The sequence below is a fragment of the Erpetoichthys calabaricus genome, chromosome 2 (genome assembly GCF_900747795.2).
Source record: "Erpetoichthys calabaricus chromosome 2, fErpCal1.3, whole genome shotgun sequence".
Classification (NCBI taxonomy): Eukaryota; Metazoa; Chordata; class Cladistia; order Polypteriformes; family Polypteridae; genus Erpetoichthys; species Erpetoichthys calabaricus.
In genome coordinates, this window is record NC_041395.2 from 301,385,357 (window position 1) to 301,412,011 (window position 26,655).

General features: G+C 40.7%; 1 protein-coding gene across 1 annotated transcript; it reads right to left on the minus strand.

The window, feature by feature from the left end:
- Positions 1-2,682: 2,682 nt before the first annotated feature.
- si:dkey-246e1.3 (uncharacterized) lies at positions 2,683-26,341 on the minus strand. Its single transcript, XM_051922195.1, has 3 exons — positions 25,853-26,341; positions 23,776-23,872; positions 2,683-4,914 (listed from the first exon to the last, which is right to left on the minus strand). Exons 1-3 carry the CDS (start codon positions 26,064-26,066, stop codon positions 4,602-4,604), a joined length of 624 nt encoding a protein of 207 aa, XP_051778155.1. The 5' UTR covers positions 26,067-26,341; the 3' UTR covers positions 2,683-4,601.
- Positions 26,342-26,655: the final 314 nt, after the last annotated feature.

Sequence of the window (26,655 nt, forward strand, 5' to 3'; positions counted from 1 at the left end):
AAATTTATACACATATTATGGCATTACAAAGAACTCAGTGTCCATTACCGGGTTTGTGAGAACGTACTGCTGCAGTCTGTGTGCAGTGCAGGCAGTGTGGGACAGCTCCAGTCTTCAAGCTCCTCACAGAGGGGTCACAGTCTTGAGTGATAGCTGGGAAGTGAAGCATATCCTTCAACATGCCTTGCATATGAATCAAAAAGTGGGCACAGACTTTAAGAGCAAAAAAGTATAAATAGGAGGCCCATGTAGCCATTAGTGCTTGCTGTGGTCTCAATAATGTTGAGGAGAGTGACTCTGCATAGCAGAAAGTAAGGACAGTTACCTTGATGCCACCAGCAGGGTTCAAGTTGCAGATTAACACTACTTTACTTTCAAAATGGAATGCTTCTGCCCCCCAGCACACTCTTAAGTAACTGGAGCTGCAGAACTAGCCTGTGGCAGGGTACCAGATTGGTGTGTGGGATGCAATTACCTTAATTCATAAGATGAACTAGCCATTATTGTATTGCATTCACAGCATCAAATTACAAAGTATGAGTGATCCTGAGGAGTTTGTGACCATCTAAATAACACCATGGACCCTTAAAACCCAAACATCAAAATCATGTGGGGTTCTGGAAAAAAAATTAAAAGCATATTATGGTGTTATAAACCACTAAGTGCCCATTCCTGGGTTTGTGAGAAAATATTGTAACAGCCAGCAAGCAGCTCATCACTGGTTAAACAAGAGGGCAGCAGTTGGCAGCTCTGTGTGAGCGTTTCATAACTGGGCAAGGAGAGATGCTTGAGTGGTACTGTAGCAGTGCAGCATTTAAATCAGCAGAAATTGAGGAATAGGCAGCGGCTTTTGTAGGAAATAAATAAAACAGAGCCCCATGTCGGCATTAGTGCTTGCTTGTTTGGTGGTTCTGCTCAAGCTTTATAACACATTGGTGAGGCCTCATCTGGAGTCCTGTGTGCAGTTTTGGTCTCCAGGCTACAAAAAGGACATAGCAGCACTGGAAAAGGTCCAGAGAAGAGCGACTAGGCTGATTCCAGGGCTACAGGGGATGAATTATGAGGAAAGATTAAAAGAGCTGAGCCTTTAGAGTTTAAGCAAAAGAAGATTAAGAGGAGACATGACTGAAGTGTTTAAAATTATGAATGGTATTAGTACGGTGGATGTTATTTTGAAATGAGTTCATCAAGAGCATGGGGACACAGTTGGAAACTTGTTAAGGGTAAAATACTCACAAACTAGACAGTTGATGTTATTTTGGAAAAGTTAAATAGATAAAACTGGCAAGCTTTGTTGGGCCGAATGGCTTTTTCTCACCTATGTTTTAATGTATCATGGAAAGCGGCTGTTTGTGTGATGCCAGTCAGATGTGCCAGGGTGTGGGTTTTGTTTGCAAATTGAGTATACGTGTATGATGTGATTCATCTTTTTAAAAGAGATGTATCCTAACTGATACCATTATCCATAGTTAATATATTTTATTATTATTCCACAGTACCAGTGTCCAGCAGATATTGGAGCACTAAAGGGACTTGTAGCACTAAAGGGCATTTTGCACACTGATTTATTTAATTTATAATTGAATCAAGGGATGGATGTTCCCACGTAACTGACCTGTGTTTTAAAATTAAACATATAGTAATAATTAGTAAAAATGAAGAATTCACATTAAAAGTTGGATTCATTTCTATAACCCCCTTCTCGGCAATTAATTTTCACAAAAGCAGGGGTTCCAATCCTGAATGGCTGGATGGCAGGTTCTGAGGGCGGATGAAAAACTTTTTTTAAGATAACGGAATTCAAGAGCAAGGTCTAATATTGATTTCTGTGCAAGCCCTGAATTGGATGCAACACCTCCATCTTACACTTAGCAAATCTCTGTTGCTGGCAGTGCTGGCATTAGCGCAGCAATTTTACCTGGGCAGCACAGATGTTACTGGGGGAGAAAGCTCATTGACATGTTGACACACATCACTTCATGGGGGTCTTCAATCCCTCAAACACTTTGATCATTAATCGCATGTCATTTCCTTGTGGCACTCGATGCCTCAAGACTGGCCATTTTAAAAAATGACGGTCTGCAGGCCACATGCGGCCTAGAAGCAAGCTTTGTGTGGCCCAGTCCGTGGTTTCACCAGAAACGCAGAGAAAAACCAAGAAAAACACATTTTGTGAGCTTTCAGAAATTCCTACAGTACTAGAAACCATGAATGTAATACTCCACATATCCTTTCACCGTTGCTGTGTTTTCTAGAAGTGGTGGTAGTAGTCCATGATACAGTCATTTTTTGGTGACGGTATGTGCCGGTAAGTTATACCGGCACCTCAGACCATGACAGCTGGTGGTCATGGCATCAACTACATATTAAATGATTCTACAATCCATCGTGTGCTGAGTCGTAGTTGTATTCCAGTTTCATCAAGTGAGTGCGAATGTGGATTTTTGCAAATGAATCTTGTTGTTACTCCAATGAGAGCCTCGTTACTGACGAGCACTGTCTCCACACTTCTCTTCATGCGATTGGTTGATCCTCCACTCACACTCGATCCTGCGGCTTCATGGCTGTTACGAGAACAACAATCAGCCATTGACACTCAAAACAAAGAATGAATTACAAAGAGCGTATTTGATGAAAATATGCAAAAAGCTTTATTTAAAACTCAATCTAAAAATTGCGCACTGATTGCTTTGTGGGACTGCATAACAACTGTTTTGTAGAATGCTGAACTCGTTATTAACCTGCGGTTAATATTTTTCTCTTTTGGAAAGTCTGTGTGTGTAATTTTTATCTATCAAGCACATTATAATGCAGTACAGTACATTAGCGCAGGTGGCATAATGGAAGTGCTGCTGCCTCACAATAAGGAGATGAGGGGTTTGCATCCCGGGTCCTTCCTGCATGGAGATTGCAAACTACTTTGAGTATTGAGTAAAGCGCTGTATAAATGTAATTATTACACTTGACGATTTGTCAATTTCAAATTTTAAAGGTTATGTTTTTTCACCAAATAAACAAAACATGTAGCACTAGGACTCTCGGCCTCTGTATACCTTCACAGTATCTCAGACTTGATCCAAACACAACGTATGCGCACCGCCACCTTTTTGCTTACAAAATAAGCTCCGCTAATCACACATGTGGTGATTTAAAATGAACCCTCAGTGTGCGGTAGACGTTGCATATTTATGTGTGTCACTTGCTGGGTTTGTGCACTAATAGCTTTGGTAGCATTGATTGTTCTTAATTATTCTGTTAAAAGCACTTTGTGATGTGCCTGGGTCAAATATGTTTATTTTTTATTTCAAAAGTAAAAAAAAGTATTGCTAGTACCTCAGATTCTGTACAGTTATAACTTTTTATTGTTTTTTTATACACTTTTATGATTAGCCTGCATTAGATGTGACCAAATTTACTTTACTTGTTTTCCACTACATTCATTTGTGTTGGTTTAAAATATATTATTACCTGCTGCTTACTGGTTGCTGAAAATGTCTGGCCCAGCCACACTTCTTAGTTTGAAAATCTGAATTTGTAGCTGAATGGCCATGCTTTAAGAGATGATACTTATTTTTTTTTCAGTTTGTTCACCTGCTGTACTTTTTGTTGTACAATTTGTGTTTCAAAAATCAGAAATTTGATTTCTTCATCTTCTGATGCGATTTTACTTTTGTAGGGGATGCGAACATAAATTAAACATTTTCTAGCCGTGTGGGGCATAGAAATGGTTGAGAACCACTGATATAGAGGCAAAACATTTGTTAATCTAATGAAAGGAGTATATACCATTTTTCATATTGTGTTATGTAGTCATCTGTATCCTTTTCATGATTTATATAAAACTCACAAATCATTTTTTCTATCAGAGGGCTGTTAGTTGTTTTAATTGTCCTGGGTATATATTTTTTGTGTTTTATTTTTGTTGCTGCCACTATTTTAACAAGAAAAAGACAGAAGATTCGCACACCTACTTAATCCAATTCAAGGCTCTGGGGGAATGGAGCCTATGCTGGCAGCATTAGACACAAGGCAGGAACCAGCCCTGGTTGGGATGCCAGTCCATCACACTCACACAGAGCTTCTTGCCAAGTAACCTCACATGCATGTCATTGAGGACACAAAAATCCGGTGAAGACACACAAACTCTATACACACACACAATGGATGGGTACGGCATTTGAACCTAGGATACTAAAATTGCACATTTATAACTCATTAGGCTAAACTGTAATTAGAAGTTAAGTGCATTTGTGGATCAGACAGAACTAACAGGAAACAAGGTAAGTAATTTACTGCTGGTAAGTAAATTAAAGGAGTTAACTTGAAACTGTAGGGAAGTCATCTTGACTAAGTCTCTTAACCTGTGAGCTCTAAAGTAACAGTAGATTGTGGCTTACACCAGTATTTTGGGATGGTGCTAACCCAGAAAGGTGCTATATTCTATAAGAATGATTAACTCCTGAATTCTATGTGGCTCAGAAGAAATGAAATATTAACATTTTCAAGGATTTTAGACTAATGGGCACAAGGGGGCAGTACAAGCATTACATGACATGTTCTCCTGATCCGTCAGAACGTCAGTACCACTACTCATTTAATGGCTACAACTGCATATAAAACATGGATGGATCAAGAATGATCCCAGCCGATTGCTTCTGTTCATGTAATTGTATGGTGTCATAGGAGACTCGGTTGTCTTCAGGCATCACGCTGTTTTGCTCCTCAGTAATTACAATGGGGTTGCTGTAGATAAAGTAAATCTGAGAGCCGTCCTTGTAATCATCGGCTTTCCTCATTAGGCCATTGAATGGATTGCGAAGGCTATGCGTCCTCTTCAGGCCTTTGATATCCACCGGGCTGAGTCCTTTCTCACGAACTACTGTGTTCTCGTACTCCCTGGCCTGCCTCAATTGCCTGTGAAGTAGCAGAGAAAAATTCAATCAAATAAAAACACATTTAGGTACAAAGTGTTTCCACAGAAAGAAAGACTCAACAATCTCTTCCACGAACTCATTAAATGCAGTGTACAACATGAAAGAGAAACAAAAAAGCTTCAGATCATTTGTACTCCTTTTATTGTGAACATCTTCATTAGCGCACTGCCCAACACACAACTCTGCTTTAATTCTGAGATGCGCTGTGCTGTCAGCAAAGTCAAGACTCCGTGAAGATGTTGTGCTGTGATCTTCACGGAGTCGATGGAGGATCTGATCGGGGCGCTCGAGAGACTGAGCGAGGAGTCGGAGTTTCTGGGCTTGCGAGTGTCCTGGATAAAAACCAAGATCCAGGCCTTTAATGACCTCTTGGGCACAGCCATCAGCAGTGTGTCTGTCTGCGGAGAGAGTGTCGACCTTGTCGAGAGATTTACTTACCTTGGCAGTGACATTCAGGTCTCTGGTGACTCTTCCTATGAAGTCAGTAGATGGATTGGGAGAGCATGGGGGGGTCATGAGGTCGCTGGAAAGGGGTGTGTGGTGCTCCCGATATCTATGCAAAAGGACGAAGGTCCAAGTCTTTAGAGTCCTGGTGCTTCCTGTCTTGCTACATGGTTGTGAGACGTGGATGCTATCCAGTGACCTGAGACGAAGACTGGACTCCTTTGGTACTGTGTCTCTCCGGAAAACCCTTGGGTACCGTTAGTTTGACTTTGTGTCGAATGAGTGGTTGCTCATGGAGTCCCAAACGAGGCACATTACCTGCATTGTGAGGTTACAGCACTATGGCCATGTGACGCGTTTCCCCGAGGGTGATCCAGTTCATAAGATCCTCATTGTTGGGGACCTGAGTGGCTGGGCCAGGCCAAGGGGTCGCCCACGTAACACCTGGCTGCGGCTGATAGAGGGTCATTTCCAGAGGGTGGGACTGGACTGCGTGTCTGTCTGGGGGGTTGCAAACTGGGATCCCGAGTTGTTTCGTCATGTAGTGGGTGCGGCAACGCACTGTACCAGTACATGCTCCCCAACTTGACTTGCTATGCTGTTGTGTCTTAATAGAAAAAGTCACTGAATATTATGATGACTACAAAATGAAGGCTGAGAAGGAGACGATCAGTCAATGGGAGACACGAGTGAGAGAGGCAGAGTCTAAAGACTATTCACCCCATCATACACGTGCGTTTGGGAGACAGTTTACGGGCTCAAATTGATGCAGTTACCCACTGAACCAGGGGTTGGCGCTGCCCTCTAAGTCCTTCTTATCTCTCCCTGCAGAACAATTGAAGAATCCGCACAATAACAACATCATTTCCAGATCCAACCCTCAAGACCCCACCGCTTCATGACGTCACGTCCGGTTCCAGAATGCCTTCCACCCATGACATCACTTCCTGTAGCCAACTATATATACCGCCTCCAGTTCTGTTTTGAACTCTCTGTCTGTGAAGACGTTATTTCTTTTGCTTGTGCTATAGCTTACGGGGGACCCCTGCCTTCCCAATCAGCCGTTTTCATATTTTATTGCCTTAAAACAGAAATGATTTCATTTGGCTTTTTGACACAATAAAGATTCTTTAATGTCAAAGTGAAAACAGATTTCTGCAAAGTGATCCAAATTAATAACTACAGAAATCTGAAAGAGTTTCAAAAGATGTGCAAATCTGAAACAGAGAGAGAGAGCTGTGCACACAGGCTCAAGGCTGTCATGGCTGCCAAAGGTGCATCCACTGTCTTGAAGGAGGTTGTCAGTGGCGTAGCTGGAGTTCGTGACACTCGGAGTGGGGCGGGGCTTCAATTTGCCGCCCTATATGTTAACTTATTTAAATAGAAAATTAAAATGATATAATAGAGAAAAATTAAGATCACGTTTGCATAGATTTATTCATATATAGAGAAACAGCAATAATTTTTCACATATAATTATTTATAAGCATCAATTAGACAAGAATATAGTATAGACACAGGGATAAGCCGTGTTCTGATTATTAGTTTAATATAATTACGCTGCGAAAACCAGAACCAGTGTAGTGTACAAGTGATACGTGGGGAAGTTTTCTGCGCAGAGCAAGAACACATGCGAATTGATAACGAAACAAAATTATAAATTGTAAATTAGTTGTTTATCTTCCTAGAAATTATTATCGGTGTAATGTTTATGTTTATTTTTGTTATTGCCTCATAAATTTCAACTACCGTGCCTGATGCCGTCACAGAAGGACAGTCTGAAAATTATTTTTAAGCATTTGTGGATAGAAATCAGAGAAGTTTACTTTTTCATTCATGAGTGATATTTTTCAAAATCCTGCTGCTTACACACAAACTGTACCGAGCCTTTTGGTTAATAATGCCGCCCCCAAAAATGTCCTGCCCGGAGCGGACCGCCCCTAGCTATGCCACTGGAGGTAAATATTTGTATGATCGATTATTTTGAGCTTTATGTTTGTAATTGATTTAGACCACTTTTTTACACTTTGACTTTCCAGTCTTTTTCTGTCGATCAACATCCAGAGAAGCCTAATGAAATCCTCTGTGATTCAGTGCTGTGTAATAATAAAATGTGACAACTTCCAGGGGTGAATCCTTTTTATGGACACTGTAAGTAACATTTTGGCATTGAGGTTCTTGAATATGCTATTCACAGTGGGAATTCAGCTTGTAGTTCGTAATGTTAGAATTGTTAGAGCACCTGTTATCTTATAGGTAATTCTAGAAATGTTTATACAGACCTGAATGTGAAATCGACAGGACGTGAAGGACTACATCTCACAATCTTCTTTCACGCACACCTCAGCTTTTAGATCCCATTTTAAAGAATGGAGTCCAAGAGGTAATTTGAGCCAAGATCCTTTACACATGTTTGCTAAAAACACTAAACAGCCATTTCTGTTTTAAGATAATAGCAGACAAAACAACATATATATTTTATGGGAAATCTTAGAAGCTCTAACATTCAGACTGTAAAAACCAAAGCAGGCAAATCAGCATGGGGTCTGAAAATAGCAAAAATGTTACAGAATGTATTCCATTAAAATAACCATTTGAGGAAAATATGTATCCGTTCATTATTCAGACAGAAGACTAAAGGCAAAGACAGGAAAATTGGAGGAAATACATGGAAAAGAGAGCAGCACTGGTGAAAAGAACACCTCGTTGTAAAGTTAGCAAGAGCAATATGGTGCCACTAGAGGGCACCAGCACAATCCATCTTATAAAAAGGCACAAAAGGAAATTTTAAACAAGGCTTACCCTTTTGACTTTTTACATAGAATTAGGAATGGGACCTGCTGATGGCTTATGCTGTTCTTCAGCTTCATCTACCTCAGCTCTAATCCTGGAGGTTTAACGTAGCTGCAGGTTTTCCTTCCTGCCACTTTCTTCATCAGTGACTGATTTCCACTATTAATTGACTTCTTTTCCCTTCATTTTAATTGTCATGTTTTTTTTTTAAGACTCAGTTCTCTGAATTGATTCTTTTTTTCCTGAAATGTCAGCCAAACAAAAATGAGATGTGAAGTGAGCCGACAGATGACCAGCTAATTCAGGGCCTCAAACTCCAACCATTTTCTTAAATAGAAGTTGATTCTTGTTAATTAAACCCAATATTTAATTCCATGGCCACAGCAGACATGTCCAAAATGGTTGTTTTTCTCTTTTAAGAGCACCATCAAAATAAGCAGATCAACATCACTAAGAACTTCACCTTTCTTTATTTTCAGATCTTGTATGATGGACACAGGTTAGCTGGTATTTTGTTAGCTTGTATTGGATCTCATTTCTGTTAGGCTGTTAATTAAGGAAAAAACAACTAAGAACTCTGAGTCTTAAATAGCAAGTCAATTAAAACAGAGGCAAAATAAGTTAATTAGCCGCAAAAACTGATTACTAATTAAGAAGACAGTTAGAATGACAAGCTGCAGCTTACAGGTCACAGTCTGACACCCCTGACCTTGAGGAACTCGGGTACGTATGACATTACATGGGCACTTGTCACTGTGAGTGGCTTTATGGGCTTTGGGGTTGTGATGGCTGTTACCCCTCTTAAAGTCACAATCTTACAATAGTCAAAATACCCTAAGATTGAGGGATTTGTAGCAATAGGAAATTAATTTTTTTCAGGTTTGAGACAAAGCATGAATGAATGTTGAAGTATTTTAATGAAGGCGCTTAGTATTGTTTAGGCAAAAGATGAAGTGTAAAAGATTCCTACTGCTATAGGTAGAAATCTGGATTGGCTCAATTAGGTCTATACAGTTAGGTCCATAAATATTTGGACAGAGACTTTTTTCTAATTTTAGTTCTGTACATTACCACAATGAATTTTAAATGAAACAACTCAGATGCAGTTGAAGTGCAGACTTTCATCTTTAATTCAGTGGGGTGAACAAAACGATTGCATAAAAATGTGAGGCAACTAAAGCATTTATTTAACACAATCCCTTCATTTCAGGGGCTCAAAAGTAATTGGACAAATTAAATAGCTGGAAATAAAATATTCATTTCTAATACTTGGTTGAAAACCCTTTGCTGGCAATGGCAGCCTGAAGTCTTGAACTCATGGACATCACCAGATGCTGGGTTTCCTCCTTTTTAATGCTCTGCCAGGCCTTTACTGCAGCGGCTTTCAGTTGCTGTTTGTTTGTGGGCCTTTCTGTCTGAAGTTTAGTCTTCAACAAGTGAAGATCAGGTGACTGACTTGGCCATTCAAGAATTTTCCACTTCTTTGCTTTAATAAACTCCTGGGTTGCTTTGGCTGTATGTTTTGGGTCATTGTCCATCTGTATCATGAAACGCCGCCCAATCAATTTGACTGCATTTAGCTGGATTTGAGCAGACAGTATGTCTCTGAACACCTCAGAATTCATTCGGCTGCTTCTGTCCTGTGTCACATCATCAATAAACACTAGTGTCCCAGTGCCACTGGCAGCCATGCACGTCCAAGCCATCACACTGCCTCCACTGTGTTTTACAGATGATGTGGTATGCTTTGGATAATGAGCTGTTCCATGCCTTCTCCATACTTTTTTGTTGCCATCATTCTGGTAGAGGTTGATCTTGGTTTCATCTGTCCAAAGAATGTTTTTCCAGAACTTTGCTGGCTTTTTTAGATGTTCTTTAGCAAAGTCCAATCTAGCCTTTCTATTCTTGAGGCTTATGAGTGGCTTGCACCTTGCAGTGCACCCTCTGTATTTACTTTCATGCTGTCTTCTCTTTATGGTAGACTTTGATATCGATATGCCTACCCCCTGGAGAGTGTTGTTCACTTGGTTGGCTGTTGTGAAGGGGTTTCTCTTCACCATGGAAATGATTCTGCGATCATCCACCACTGTTGTCTTCCGTGGACGTCCAGGTCTTTTTGCGTTGCTGAGTTCACCAGTGCTTGCTTTCTTTCTCAGGATGTACCAAACTGTAGATTTTGCCACTCGTAATATTGTAGCAACTTCTTGGATGGGTTTTTTCTGTTTTCACAGCTTAAGGATGGCTTCTTTCACCTGGATGGAGAACTCCTTTGACCACATGTTGTCTGTTCACAGCAAAATCCTCCACATGCAAGTACCACACCTCAAATCAACTCCAGGCCTTTGATAATGACATAATGACGGACTTGCCCACACCTGCCCATGAAATAGTCTTTGAGTCAATTGTCCAATTACTTTTGAGCCCCTGAAATGAAGGGATTGTGTTAAAAAAACGCTTTAGTTGCCTCACATTTTTATGCAATCGTTTTGTTCACCCCACTAAATTAAAGCTGAAAGTCTGCACTTCAACTGCATCTGAGTTGTTTCATTTAAAATTCATTGTGGTAATGTACAGAACCAAAATTAGAAAAAAGTTGTCTCTGTCCAAATATTTATGGACCTAACTGTTGTAACAGTAGAGGCGTGGAGCCACCTCTAACACCCTCAGGTACCACTCTGAACACGAGGTAAAAGCACAAGACTTCTTTATTTGTCTTCTGTACAGTGCACAAAGCACTCTCCACACCACACTACTCATATACTACAACAATTACAAACAATACTCTTTCTCTAACCAATCCTCCTCGCCCAGACACTTCGCCACCCTACCTCCCAGCTCAGCTCAGTGTACTGGGCTTCCCACAGTCCTTTTATATCCCCTGACCCGGAAGTGGTTCCTGGCAAAACCCACAAGTCCATTTCCTTCCGGGTCAGGGTAAACAGTCCTTTTATTCATCCCGGGAGCACGTCGTTCCTTCCGGTCACGTGATGCTGACGCACTCCTGGGTTATAGGGCACACAAGAGCCCACTAGCCCCTTTACAGCGACTCCCGGTGGCCCCCAAGGTATCCAGCAGGGCTGTGTGTATAAACTACAAAGTCCATAAGGCCCTGCTGGCATTCGGGGCAACATCATGCTGTCCGGAGGGCTCCTCCTAGCGGCCTGGGGGTGGCGACCGGAGTCCGTAGCCGGTCGTCCATCACACTGTGTATATATATATATATATATAAATATATATATATATATATATCTTCTTTTATAATACGCTACCATGGCTGTTGGTTTGTCTCTCCAGGATTTTAAATCACCTGTAACATGTAAACCATTTGAACTATTGACCTGAAATTTGGTACACATATACTGCATGACGTTTACTATCCGCTTTTGGGGTGATGATTTTTATTCCTCTTTTTATTCTTATTTTATTTTATTGTAGAATTAACTCTCGGCAGCAGGGCAGCAGTACAGCGCATGCATACAGGCACCGTTCTCATTCCCTACCACCTTCGCTGTCACTTCCCCTACCTCTTCATATCTTAAATCATTCTTGAGGCAGATTGTTAAGTGAAAAATTAAATTAAAGAAAACGTACTAAGTAATTGCAACACAAAAATTTACTTAATCAGTTTCAACATGAAAAGATGCCGATGACAGAAGAGAAGAAGTGGGCTGCTAGGATGGAGAAAAGAAGAGCTGCTCAGGAAGCATCAAGTGCATCAAACACTGAGCAAATGAATGCTAAACGTACAGAGAAAGAGGATGAAAACTAGGAATGCTCAAGTCAAGTGTATTCACTGCACGTTATCATGCAGTGTGCTTTTATTGGAATATATACAGTATATAGTCATATGAAAAAATTTGGGAACCCCTCTTAATTCTTTGTAGTTTTGTTTATCTTTGGCTGAGCTTTCAAAGTAGCAACTTCCTTTTAATATATGACATGCCTTATGGAAACAATAGTATTTCAGCAGTGACATTAAGTTTATTGGATTAACAGAAAATATGCCATATGCATCATAACAAAATTAGACATGTGCATAAATTTGGGCACCCCAACAGAGATATTACATCAATACTTAGTTGAGCCTACTTTTGCATATATAACAGCCTCTAGACACCTCCTATAGCCTTTGATGTGTGTCTGGATTCTGGATGGAGGTATTTTTGACCATTCTTCCATACAAAATCTCTCCAGTTCAGTTAAATTTGATGGCTGCCGAGCATGGACAGCCTGCTTCAAATCATTCCATAAATTTTCAATGATATTCAAGTCAGGGGACTGTGATGGCCATTCCAGAACATTGTACTTCTCCCTCTGCATTAATGACTTTGTAGATTTCGAACTGTGTTTTGGGTCATTGTCTTGTTGGAATATCCAACCCCTGCATAACTTCAACTTTGCGAATGATGCTTGAAAATTATCCTGAAGAATTTGTTGATATTGGGTTGAATTTATCCGACCCTCGACTTTAACAATGGCCCCAGTCCCTGAACTAGCCACACAGCATGATGGAACCTCCACCAAATTTGACAGTAGGTAGCAGGTGTTTTTCTTGGAATGCGGTGTTCTTCTTCCACCATGGAAATCACTTTTTGTTATGACCAGATAACTCAATTATTGTCTCATCAGTCCAAAGCACTTTATTCCAAAATGAATCTGGCTTGTATAAATGAGCATTTGCATACAACAAGCGACCCTGTTTGTGGGGTGAGTGCAGAAAGGGCTTCTTTCTCATCACCCAGCCATACAGATGTTGTTTGTGCAAATTGCGCTGAATTGTAGAACGATGTACAGATACACCATCTGCAGCAAGATGTTCTTGCAGGTCTTTGGAGGTTATCGGTGGGTTGTCTGTAACCATTCTCACAATCCTGCGCATATGCCGCTCCTGTATTTTTCTTGGCCTGCCAGACCTGGGTTTAACAGCAACTGTGCCTGTGGCCTTCCATTTCCTGATTACATTCCTTACAGTTGAAACTGACACTTTAAACCTCTGAGATAGCTTTTAGTAGCCTTCCCCTAAACCAGTGGTTGTCAATCTGTGGGGCGGGCCCCCCTAGGGGGGTGCGAAGTAACAAAAAGGGGGGCGCGAAGATGTGAAAAAAATAAAACAAGAATCAAAAATATGAAAAATACATCTATTGAAACCAAAACAAATTAACTTAAAACTACATTTTGATACTATACAAATAAATATAGAGTTAGATAAATGTCGATAAAAGTTAAGTAGGTATAATAAAATATGCATCTATGATATATTATTAATTAAAAAAGAACAAATTGGTATTAGTGGGCTCCTTTCAAAAAAACATTAGGGGGAGCACGATTAAAACTGTTATGAAAACTTCGCAAATACTTAAAGGTTGAGAAACGCTGCCCTAAGCCATGATACTGAACAATCTTTGTTTTCAAATCTTTTGAGAGTTGCTTTGAGGATCCCATGCTGTCACTCTTCAGAGGAGAGTCAAAGGGAAGCAAAACCTGCAATTGACCACCTTAAATACCTTTTCTCAAGATTGGACACACCTGTCTATGAAGTTCAAGGCTTACCGAGCTAATCCAACCAATTTGGTGTTTCAAGTAATCAGTATTGAGCAGTTACATGCATTCAAATCAGCAAAATTACAAGGGGACCCACATTTTTGCACAGCCAGTTTTTCACATTTGATTTAATTTCATACAACTAAATACTGCTTCACTAAAAATGTTTGTTCGGAAAACACCCGAGTACTCAGATGTTCCTAGGAAATGAAAGACATACCACTGTTATCTTTTTGTATATACAGTATATGTATATACAGTATATATATATATATATATGTGTGTGTATATGTATATACTATATGTACATGTACAGTATATATGACAGTGGTGAGGTCTGCAGTAGGAGTGATGGATGCATTCAAGGTGGAGGTGGGATTACATCAGGGATCAGCTCTTATTTGCAATGGTGATGGACAGGTTGACAGACGAGATTAGACAGGAGTCCCCGTGGACTATGATGTTCGCTGATGACATTGTGATCTGTAGTGATAGTAGGGAGCAAGTTGAGGAGACCCTGGAGAGGTGGAGATATGCTCTAGAGAGGAGAGGAATGAAGGTCAGTAGGAACAAGACAGAATACATGTGTGTAAACGAGAGGGAGGTCAGTGGAATGGTGAGGATGCAGGGAGTAGAGCTGGTGAAGGTGGATGAGTTTAAATACTTGGGATCAACAGTACAGAGTAATGGGGATTGTGGAAGAGAGGTGAAGAAGAGAGTGCAGGCAGGGTGGAATGGGTTGAGAAGAGTGTCAGGAGTGATTTGTGACAGACGGGTATCAGCAAGAGTGAAAGGGAAGGTCTACAGGATGATAGTGAGACCACCTATGTTATATGGGTTGGAGATGGTGGCACAGACAGAGCTGGATGTGGCAGAGTTAAAGATGCTAAGATTTGCACTGGATGTGACAAGGATGGATAGGATTAGAAATGAGTACATTAGAGGGTCAGCTCAAGTTGGACGGTTGGGAGACAAAGTCAGAGAGGTGAGATTGCGTTGGTTTGGACATGAGATGAGGAGAGATGCTGAGTATATTGGGAGAAGGATGTTAAGGACAGAGCTGCCAGGGAAGAGGAAAAGATGAAGGCCTAAGCGAAGGTTTATGGATGTGGTGAGAGAGGACAGGCAAGTGATGGGTGTAACAGAACAAGATGCAGAGGACAAAAAGATATGGAAGAAGATGATTCACTGTGGCAACCCCTAATAGGAGCAGCCGAAAGACGAAAAACATATAATATATATATGAGTTTTTAGGAGCCTCAGACAAGGAAGGATTGGAATCAAAAATTGGCCCTTGTCCTTTAATCCCTGGACAATCCTTTGGACACCAACCAACGCAACGTACAGGCAGGCAGACAGGACCAGCGGTTTGGAGATGCTCTCAGACTGAGCTTTGTGTGTTTTTCTCTGTCAAATTAAAAAGTGTAACCTGTGCTAAATCAGTGCTGGTCCAGTTTCATAGAGCTGTCTTTGAAAGCATCCTCAATTGTGGGGGAAGTGACACAACCAAGGGCTCAGCAATTCTCCAGGTGCCCCAGGTGGTGGCAATGGGCCCCAGAAGGGTTGCTGAAAGCAAGGGAGGCTGCCTTCTAGCATTCCAGGGGAAGTAATGCCCTGGATAAGCTCTTTCCCCCCGTCCATCTAGTGTAGAGGCGTCCCAGCCAGGCAAGGGCCTTGGCCATCCGCAACACATGGATTACATCAATAAAGCAATTAAACTTAATATAACAACAAATTAACCAACCATATAAAATATCACAGAGCAGATTTTTTTTCCCTCTATGAATTGGACAGATAATCGCAGAACAGATGGGTTTTCGATTGCTTTGTGAATCCATTGAGGGAATCATCAGTACGGATGGAGGTGGGCAGCTCTTTCCGCCAACATATGAAAATAGACTGGATTGAGACTTGATGCCATGTAGAGGTGGCATCACCAGACGCTGTTCCCTGGCACTTCACCAGTGTCTCTGTATACTCAGGTGCTGAACCATTGACAACTGTAGATTTGAACTGAATGTGTTCTGCTACAGGGAGCCAAATATCAAAATATATTGTTTCATGTCAAATTTTAAAAACTGCAAAAATAAGAATTAGCACACTAGTAATTTTCTCCATTGTTATTATGTGGGTAGTTATGACAATATGCATCAATTCTAAGTACAAGTTGTGCCTCCTTTAGAGTTATTCCTCGTAATGGAAAAGCACTTCAAACCAGGCCGTTGGCCTTTTTCTGGTGTGTGGTGGTTCTTGTTGTTATTGGAAAAGCAGTAATCCAAACTGTCGAGTTTTTAAAACATGAGCTCTTTATGAGTTTTGAAAGACGTGCTGTCTGTCATTCCGGTGAAAAGATCCCAATCATTGGTTTACTACTTTGCTCATTTTATTGTTACCCAAATCATCAACTTGATTAAGTTAACAGGATTGATGGGCTGCATAGTCTGTACTTGTCAACTGTTTTTACGTTTTGATTTTCTAAAATACGTAATCACTATATAATAATAAGAAATATAGTTATTGGAACCAAAAGATGTGTTAGTGAATCAATGACTTAGAGATGCGGTGAGTCAGCCAGTTCGTCAGTGCAGCAGTGATGGATTTGGTTCATCTACAGATTCATTGAGCAGTTCACTGGGTCAAATCACAATGCTGCTCTTGGTATTCACATTCATAATTACATTATCTGAAATAATTTAATCAAATGCAATGATTTTTTTTACCTCATTCATTATTATGTTATGAGTTGTGCCCTTTTTATTGATTTTTGTTAAGTTCAAGATGTTCATATTGAGTGAATAATTTCTTGTAGCAACATGTTTGGGTCACAAAAAAATGATTTGTTTCAAAAAAAGTTTAGACAACGGCTGTCTAATTTGCTGTATGGCATGCCAACAAGTAGTTAGCCAGGAGTTTCTCAAAAATTAATTAAAAACATTAAAGTTACTGTTAGGGTGGCACGGTGGCGCAGTGGTAGCGCTGCTGCCTCGCAGTAAGGAGACCCAGGTTCGCCCGGCGTGTAGTTTGCATGTTCTCCCCGTGTCTGCGTGGCTTTCCTCTCACAGTCCAAAGACATGCAGGTTAGGTGCATTGGTGATCCTAAATTGTGCTTGGTGTGTGTGCCCTGTGGTGGGCTGGCGCGCTGCCCAGGGTTTGTTTCTGCCTTGTGCCCTGTGCTGGCTGCTGGGATTGGCTTCAGAAGACCTCGTGATACTGTGTTAGGATATAGTGGGTTGGACGATGACTGACATTTACCATTATCATTTTTTTTAAATGTGTTTAACATTTCAAAAGCATGTACTCAAGTCAAATTAAGTTTATCGTCATGAGTTTTTTTACTTAAGCATCACCTCACAACAGTCGAAAGTAAAAAAATAACAACACAAGACACACACATGAAAGTATACCAAACATACAACGTATATATATACAAACAGTGGGAAGATGGTCTTGAATACTAGGGAGAGGGTTAAGTATACAATTGTATACAATATATGCAGAATGACTTCACAAGTATATGCCTTTCATTCAGAAAGTGTTGAGACCCCTTCACTTTCTGCACACTTCATTGTGAGAGCAATGGTCCGCCCAGTGGAGGTTGCTTACTGGAGTTTTACAGCAGCATCCACTACTAGGCTGCTGATGGACCTAAGAATCCATGGCCAAGCCCTACGCTGGACTACTAAGGAAGCATCGGGGACTGCAGGATGGTGTAGCCAGTGGATATGGCTGAAGAGGAAGGACCCTAGTTGGGTCCCAAAGAGCATGAGACGCACAACCAGGTCTGATTAGCCTGTGGTGGACCTGCATCAGTAGAAGGTGTATAGTGATTAAAAGGCCGAAACACCCGATGATGCTGAGGTGCACAAATAATGATGTGTCCCTAGTGACATCTGCTAAACGGTGAGAATTTGGTGTCTGGGGGGGGGGGGGGGGGGGCTACCTATGACAGACTGGCTCAGTCCCTACCAAGGTGGTGGTAAACAACAGCAAGTTTGTTTAGTGTGGAGGACCTTCTTTAGGCACAAGGAGTTTTGTAACAACCGGAAAAGGGTGGAGTGCCCTCTCAGGGTTGGTAGCGAGATCCTGCCCCAAGTAGAGGAGTTCAAGTATCTCGGGGTCTTGTTCACGAGTGAGGGAAGAATGGAGCGTGAGATCGACAGGCGGATCGGTGCGGCATCCGCAGTAATGCGGGCGCTGCATCCTGTATATTCAAGTGATGTAGGTGATGGATAAATTTCACATTTTTGCTCATCAATCAGCACTCAGTAATCCATAATGACAAAGTGAAAACATATTTTCAGAAAGGTTGGCAAATTTATTAAAAATCAAAACCTGAACTCTTTCTTTTATATAAGTATTCAGACCCTTTGCTGTGGCACTCCAAATTCTAATCAGGGGTGTCCTGTTTGCTTTAAGTCTCCTTGAGATGTGTCTAGAACTTGATTGGAGTTTACTGGTGGAAACTGACATTGACTAGACACCGTTTAGAAAGGCACACACCTGTATATGTACTGCTAGGTCCCACAATTCACACTGCAGGTCAGGACAAAAACCCAACCATGAAGTCCAAGGAACTCTCTGTAGATCCTCTGTGATCAAATTATGGGGAGTCACAGAACAGGCCATGGGGGTAAAACCATTTCTAAAGCTCTGAGTCTTCTCAGGAGCACAGTGGCCTCAATAATTTTGAAACGGAAGAAGATTGGAACCACCAGTCTTCACACATCACAATAATGACCTAAACATTCAAAAGCCCACTTAATCCAGTTCAGGTTCACAGAAGGCCAGGGTCTATCATGACCGTACTGGGCACAATATATCATCTAGCATAGAGGGCAAGGCAGGAACAAACCCTGGACAGGGCACCAGTCCATCGCTGGGCCAATTTAGTATCACCAATTCACCTGACCTGCATATCTTTGGGAGGAAACTGGAGCACCCAGAAGAAACCCACACAGACACGGGGAGAACATGCAAACTTGACGTAGAGAGGACCTGGGACTTGAACTCTGGACTCCTTACTGCAATGCCACACTGTGCAACCCAGGGCACAATGTCTGCACTTTATAAGCAGTGGCATAGCTAGATTTCATCAATTTGATTGAATGCTGTGGAACATGAGGAGCTCACGTCATGACTCTGCTCAGAGAACAGAGAGGGGGGCTACTGTTATGTAAATTCCCTGCAAAAGCTAAAATTTCAACCATCAGATTTACTATAAAACTATGACTTAGATCTCACAGTGATTAGTGCTGCCTTGTCAAGGCTCCAGACTCCTAGTTTTGAAACTTGGGCTTGTTTGTGTGGCGTTTGCATGTTCATCCAGTGTCTCTGTTGACCTTTCACCTTAAAGAAGTGAATGTTAGAATAGCTGACAGTTCAGAATTTGCTTGGCTGGTCTTTTACACCTCAATGGACCAATGCCCTGTCTAAGGCACGTCTCTGCCCTAAGTCCAGGCTCTGAACCTCCATATTGAATTACGTTAGTTTAAAAATGAATGGATTTTTATTGAGGTAATACTTTTGCCTCACAGCTCTGAAGCCTTAGGCTCAAATCCCTGGCTGCTTTCTACCTGTATGGAGTTTGCATATTCTTTGTATTTCTGAGCTACCTATGATAGGTTAAATGATGGCCGTAAATTGACCAAGTGTGCTCTATGATGTACTGCTGTCCCATTCAGGGATTTTTCCTGCCTTGTGTCTGTCTGTCTTCAGCAGCTTGGATTAAATGGGATTAGAAAATGGATGAATTAATTTTCATTATCCAAAACTGACAAGGTGTCTGTCTAACTTTTTTCACCGTGCTGGATCAAACCGCTCTGACAGAATCCAGCAATCTTTAGGCTTCTGCTTGTTAAACAACACGACTGTCCTTGGGTTTTATTGATGGAAATCGCAAAGATAACATGCAAGGGAAATCCCCAGTCTGTGGATTGAAGGATATGTCAGCAAAAAATTCCTGCATCCGTGACAGGGAAAAATCTCAGAGGACAGGTGATTTAATAAGGTTTTGTGAGTAGAGGTTACAAATCAATGGCTTTTAATTATCATTCTGGGCTCCTAGTTTAGGATTTGTGTCTTTATTCTTGTTTGTCTTTATTTTTTTATTTCAGTATTCACCAACTAGAGATACAAGCACAGAGGGGATCAGGGCTCAGCACGTTGGCATGTGGCAGTGGACTGCAGCAAGCAGAGCCTCTTTGGGAAGGCCAGCAAAAGTATAAGGACGATTTTTAGTTTCAGACAGACTGAACAGGAATGTTAAAAGTCGTGCAGTATCTCTTCAGCTAGAGAAATCTCGGCACTTTGGGAAAGAAAGTGTCTAAACTGTTTAACTTTGGAGGAAAACGCTTTTGTGTTTTGGTTATTAGTTGGTAGAAATCTGGATTGGCTTAATTAGGTTTATATGACCCTCACATATAATTAAGTTTTAGGAGCCTCAGGCAAGGAAGAATTGGAATCAAAATTTGGCCCTGGGCCTTCAATCCCTGGACAATCCTTTGGACACCAATCAACCCAACGTACAGGCAGGCAGACAGGATCATCAGTTTGGAGATGCTTTCAGACTGACCTTTTTGTGTTTTTCTCTGTCAGATTAAAAAAGTGTAACCTGTGCTAAAATCAGTGCTGGTCCAGTTTCATAGAGCTGTCTTTGAAAGCATCCTCAATTGCTCCATAACTGTCTGGTATGGCATTGCATGCGATCCCTTGGAACAGCAGAGAGGAACGCAGGTCTGAAACTGGACTGAGGGCCTCTATACATCACAGGTCAAGAAAAGTGCAGGAGATATAAACGAGGACTACACTCAATTGGAGAAGCTGTCTTTCAGTGATTATCATCACACACATGTTACCGACGACTAAAGGCAAGAAGTCCTAGACAAATTGTTGGTTTCTTTCCTAAAGCAGTTAGTCTGGTTAAACACAGATTTGGATTCATCTCTGAATTTAACCCTAACCCTAACCCTGTTCAACCTAAATAATGCTTACACATTACCAGGCTTAAGTGCAGTTCTCCATTGACAAATTATTTTATATAGTTTTGGCTTTATGCTGTATATTGTTATTCACTACTATTTTATATAATATTATGATGGTGTCATGTATTGTTTATTGTGAGAATTGTACAGTATCTATCTATCTATCTATCTATCTATCTATCTATCTATCTATCTATCTATCTATCTATCTATCTATCTATCTATCTATCTATCTATCTATCTATCTATCTATCTAATAAAACACTATAGTCTCTGACAAAAGTGGAACTGCAAATGTGAGACAAACAAGGAGGAGAAGTGGAATGGGTGGCATGCAGTGAGTCGTCTTCAATAACACCTTCAAAAATGATGCATTTGAGAAGAACATTTTATGGGTTTGTACTCGAGAGATGGAGCGCCAGTGAAGAGATGGTCACACATGTGCGAATACAGATTAAAGATGCTGAAGGTACACAAGTGATTTTTAAACTGTTCTGTTATCTGTCTTTGACAGGTGGCATGGCTAGTGTTTTAATAAAACATGAGTTAGAGATGAACAAAGGCAGTTGAAAAAGTGTTGATAAACTCAAAGGAGCCTAAGAGTCCACCAGTATTACCTCTCCTCTGCCTTCAACACAGGACCCCATGGACAATGAAAAGGTTTTTTTTTTTAACCAGTGGCCCATGCCACCTCTTTCAAACTGGGTACCTAGGAGGTGTTCTTCTGGGTCATCCCCTAAACCCACATGGGCAAAGGCCTTAATTTAACAGAAAAGATTCTTCCCTTTTACTGCCTTTTGTTGATAGAAAAATAAGAAGCAACTAAAGATAAATAAAGTTAAACAGAAGGTAACTCTTTTACAAAAGGAACATAGTGAAAAGTCAAGCAAAATGACACCTTTTATTGGCTAACTAAAAAGATTAAAATATGCAAGCTTTCGAGGCAACTCAGGCCCCTTCCTCAGACAAGACGTAATCAAGAAGAAGTGGCCTGAGTTGCCTTGAAAGCTTGCATATTGTAATCTTTTTAGTTAGCCAATAAAAGGTGTCATTTTGCTTGACTTTTCACTACATTCATAATGGCTAACATGGTACAACACCCTAGTACTACAGACATACAAGAAAAGGAACACAGATACGCAAATGTGGAGGGTGATAGACAGATAGATAGATAGAAAATGGAAGGGTCTATTTGGACCAGATACATAGGAAACACACCATACTGTATAATAGAAATAGAGAAATAGATAGGAAAGGCACTATATTATAGTGAGATATATAGATAGGAAAGGTATTTTATAATATGTAGACAGATAAATAGATAAGCTGCGGTGGGCTGACGCCCTGCCCGGGGTTTCTTTCCTGCCTTGCGCCCTGTGTTGGCTGGGGTTGGCTCCAGCAGACCTCCGTGACCCTGTAGTTAGGATATAGCGGGTTGGATAATGGATGGGTGGATGGATAAATAGATAAGGTGTAACTAAGATAAATAGAAAAGCAGAGTAATGATGATAAGAACGGCCTATTCAGACCAATAAGCTCAACCATTCTGTTTGCCTAAATTGTTCAAAAATAAAATCAAGTTGAGATCTTAACGTCCCTAAAGTTCCACTCTCCAATGCACTACTTGGTTTCATGAGTCTTTGGCTCTTTGTCGTACCCTTAATGACTTTTCAGCTGAGCCCTTGTGTTCTTGATTTTAAAGTCACAACCTCAATCCACTGAACTGATTCCTTTCTTAATTTTAGATGCTTCAATCATGTCACCTCTTAATTTTGGTTTGCTTAAACTGAAAAGGTTCAACTCCTTCACTTTCTCCTCCTAACTCTTACCCTGTAGCTTTGGACTCAGCCTAGTTGCTCTCCTTGGGACTTTTTCTAGCTCTGCTCTTATGCCTGGAGACCAAAGCTGCACACAGGACTCCAGATGAGGCCTCACCAGTGTGTTATAAAGCTTGAGTAGAACCTTCTCACATCATCACATAGAGCCTAACATTCAATTGGCCCTCTTAATGGCTTCTTCGTACTGTCTGGTTGCAGATAATTTCGAGTCCTCTACGACTCATAGGTCCTTCTCATAAGCCCGTAGCTCTCAGACTCAGTGCTGGGGACTCCCTGTGGCTGCAGATTTTTGCTGCAACCAACTTCTGTTTTGAATCGGACTTCTGGGCTAATTAGTCGAACTGCTATTTCCTACTTAGTATGTTTTGGGGTCAATGTAGGAATGACTTAACTACGTTTGGTAAATTTTTATGAGAATAAACCAAGCATTTATGTATTTTACGTGGGGATAATTAAGTGTGTGTGTGTTTTTTTAAACCTGATTTAAAAAAAAAAAATATTATCATCAGGGCGGCACGGTCATGTTGGATCAGACTTCGCTTGCGGTTTATGAGACGCACGCTGTAGGCGCCTGCGCACTATGTCTCCTGGGTCCATCGCCGTGTACCTGCGTCCATGCCTTCCGGTTTACCGAGACCTGCGTCTGTGCCTTCCGGTTTACCATTCTCGGTTAGTAACATGGATGAGGACACCATTGAGTCTGACACTGAAGTAGTTTCAGCTTTATGCATTGGCAGGTTTTCTTCTCTGCTCATTGTTGCCATCATCAGGATACAATTAAAGGAGCAAATGACACTGGCAGAAAAGGAGAGTTAAGTCCTTAAAGCGACAGCAAAAATACAAATATTTCTAAATGTCTTATAAATGTAAAAATCACACTGTTGTGTTTTTCTAAATGCCAAAAGAGAAGAGCTAATTAAATAATGAGATCAGTTAGAGGTAAAATGACTCCCTGATTGTGAAACTGGTAGGAACAAAAAACTGCAGCTACCTGGGGTCCTCAGGGCCAAGTTTGAGAACCCCTGTCATAAGGGTCCTATGACTTGTACTTTGGATAGGAAAGGCACTTTATAATTGATAGGCAATGCACTATTTGATAGATAATGAAAGGCGCTATTTGAAATAGATATTTAAAGAGATGGATAGGAAAGGCACTATATAGTAGATAGAGATTAGATAGGAAATGAGTATTAGATAGTGTTACATATGCATACAATTTGGTATGAAATCAAAGATATATTATACCTCCGTTTATTGCAGTAGGAGAAACTACAAAAGATACCAGTGGCAGTCAGGATGCAGAGAGCCAGTGAAGTGATGGCAATGTTGAAGTGCTTAAATTCTGAAAAGACAAGACAATCCATTAGCAGACTGTTATGTTATGAGCAGACTTTTACAGAATAAGATTATATCATTATAAATTAGACAATGGTGTGTAAAAATAAAAATACATGAAGTTTATCCATTCATCCATCCATTTTCCAACCCGCTGAATCCAAACACAGGGTCACGGGGGTCCGCCGGAGCCAATCCCAGCCAACACAGGGCACAAGGCAGGAACCAATCCCGGGAAGGATGCCAACCCACCGCAGGACATGAAGTTTATGGTTTAATGAATTTAATTTTATAATTTTGGTACTACAGTAGAGTATCTCTGTATTTGCACATTTTACTTGTCACAGGTTTTCATTTCCAAAACTTGCTGATGAACATTTTCTGTGGTTATTTTAAATGGACAGTGACATGAAGTTATCACTCACGGCTCATCGGCAGTTCAAATGTCATTCTGCCACTTACCTGATTGCTCCAGATTTACTTCTGCACAAGTGCATCCTTGTCACACCTTCATTCACATAGAGGGATATGACACATAGATAGATAGATAGATAGATAGATAGATAGATAGATAGATAGATAGATAGATAGATAGATAGATAATAAAGTCACTATATGATAGATAGATAGATAATAAAGTCACTATATGATAGATAGATAATAAATGCACTATAAGATAGATAGATAATAAAGGCACATTAACAGATACAGTAGGTAGAAAGAGAGCGCTTCCAAAAGACCTTGATCGCTTGTCTCTGGTACAAATATGACATCCCCATTTTCTTCAGCTGGAACTATGATGGTGGGCATCAACATCATTATTTTTATTATTTTATTATTATTATTCCTTTTTCAGCAGATGCATTTATTCAAGGTGACTAATAAGTACAGTAATTAAAACATCATCATTCTAATCACCCGAAACTAGCCTAAGCCATTTCAGCGTGGCAGTCCATTGCAGGGCACACCCAGACTCACACCTGTGGGTCGAGCTTAATGTTACCAAATAGCCTGACACAAACATCTTTGTGGGAAAAAAAACAGAATATTTAGAAGAACATGCACTGAATCATGGATAGAACAAGCAAACTGCACCCAGACAGTGCCAAGGTGGACATACATCAAAGAAGGGCTAACCACTTTGCCACCTGGTATAATGTTTTTAATTAAATAAGCAGAGCTCAAGTGTGGCTTTCATATATTTTAGCTGTTGGATATTTATTTATTATCTATTTTGAGGAAAACCATCCCAGAGAAGTCTGTGCATCAGTCCTAACTGTAAGATGGGTGCCAGGACTCTGCTGTCTGTCTCACCTGATGGATCAAGTTTAAGACCCTTCACCAATGGGCCATTCTGACCCCCTAAGGCATGTTGTCTGACTGCTTGACCGCTTTACTTGAAGATTTATGAACTTACAGGAGGAGGCCAGTGTGGCAGCTCTATGTGTGAGAGATAATTGCAGGTGTGAAGTGTGGCAGTGACTCTTGCCCGTAATCTGCCACATGACGTACAAGGGCCCCAGCTCTACTAGTCTGCCAAGTCATTTTGTTTTTAGCTGCAAGAAAAAAAAATGAAATGTAATTGGGGGGAGTACCAAGCAAGCTGCTTGCGAATGCCAATTTGGGCATGTTTTATTGCTAGGAGTCTGGGTGACACCAAAACCAAACAATATTTAATCTAGTGCCCTGCACTGTGAGTGTTATGAAAAGTATATTGCAAATATGATGAAGATCTTCTAATTTCTTTAATTTTGCAGTCCACTCTGAGTTAATGTGAAATGTTAGTTAAAGTACGTCTTGTCATTGACTTAGACAGCACTTGTGACAGTCACCTAAAGTTAAGGAAATTTTTCCTATTGATGCACCACTTCATTAGATCTAGCAAATTTTCTGCTTTAACTTTCCGCTTTCCTTTCATTTTGCAGGACTTCTGTAGGCAAAGTGCATCCTGACATAAATAAGACTGAAGAAAAAAGTGATCACTTACCAGCTATGGAGCCGTCATCCTGCTCCCTGTTAACGGTGCCCAAGTCTGCCGTGTGGCTGAGGTTGAAAACAGCTGCGCTCGCCGTCATGTTGTCATTGGAATGGCCCAAGTGAGCTGAGAGAAATCCCAACCAAGAGATTTCAATGGCAAGCCCATGTGACACCACTTGGCCGTATTTGTTGCCTTGGAAACGCCTTTCTTTTGTTATTTGCATCCCTCCTCTCTTGTCCTTGTTTGCAGATTATTCATCCAATTTTTGGCAAACAGTGAGCCACACACCACTTGGAATTCATTGTGCAGCAATCAAAGTCTGGACGCATCTCTGACAGAAATGGGAACTCCAATCTCAGCGTGTGGCGGCCAGTGAATTTTAAAGTGCAGTTCACACGCCAGAAAACAGCAAAACAGACCTTGTACTTTGCAAGTAACTTGTTTAAACTTACACTTTAATTGAAATATGCTACAAATATTGGGAAAAAGCTTCTAAACCTTACTAGAGCAAATCTGTGAAGAGTTCACATTATATAGGTCATATTTTTGCAAGAAGAATAAAGGAATAATGTTCAGTTTTACAAATCTAACAAACAGACTCCTTATAGATTCATACTGAAAGGCACATGTTTACATTTTTTTAATTATTACATACTGTTAAGCTTGTAAGTAAAACACAACTCAAGCAACACTTTATTTGATTTATTTATTGATTGGATCAAATCTTTTTTACAAGACACACAAAAAGCCAATATCTTTGTGGTAAGAATGATGGTAACTTTAAAATTAAAGAACAATCATGTCAAGTACAT

What these genes read in the sequence shown, in the direction of transcription:
- si:dkey-246e1.3 (XM_051922195.1), bottom strand. Translation starts at nt 26,066, where the DNA reads ATGCAAATAACAAAAGAAAGGCGTTTCCAAGGCAACAAATACGGCCAA. An exon ending in GGATGACGGCTCCATAGCTG is followed by an intron (nt 23,873 to 25,852) that starts GTAAGTGATCAC and finishes TTGTCTTTTCAG; the next exon opens with AATTTAAGCACTTCAACATT. An exon ending in TCCTACTGCAATAAACGGAG is followed by an intron (nt 4,915 to 23,775) that starts GTATAATATATC and finishes GCTACTTCACAG; the next exon opens with GCAATTGAGGCAGGCCAGGG.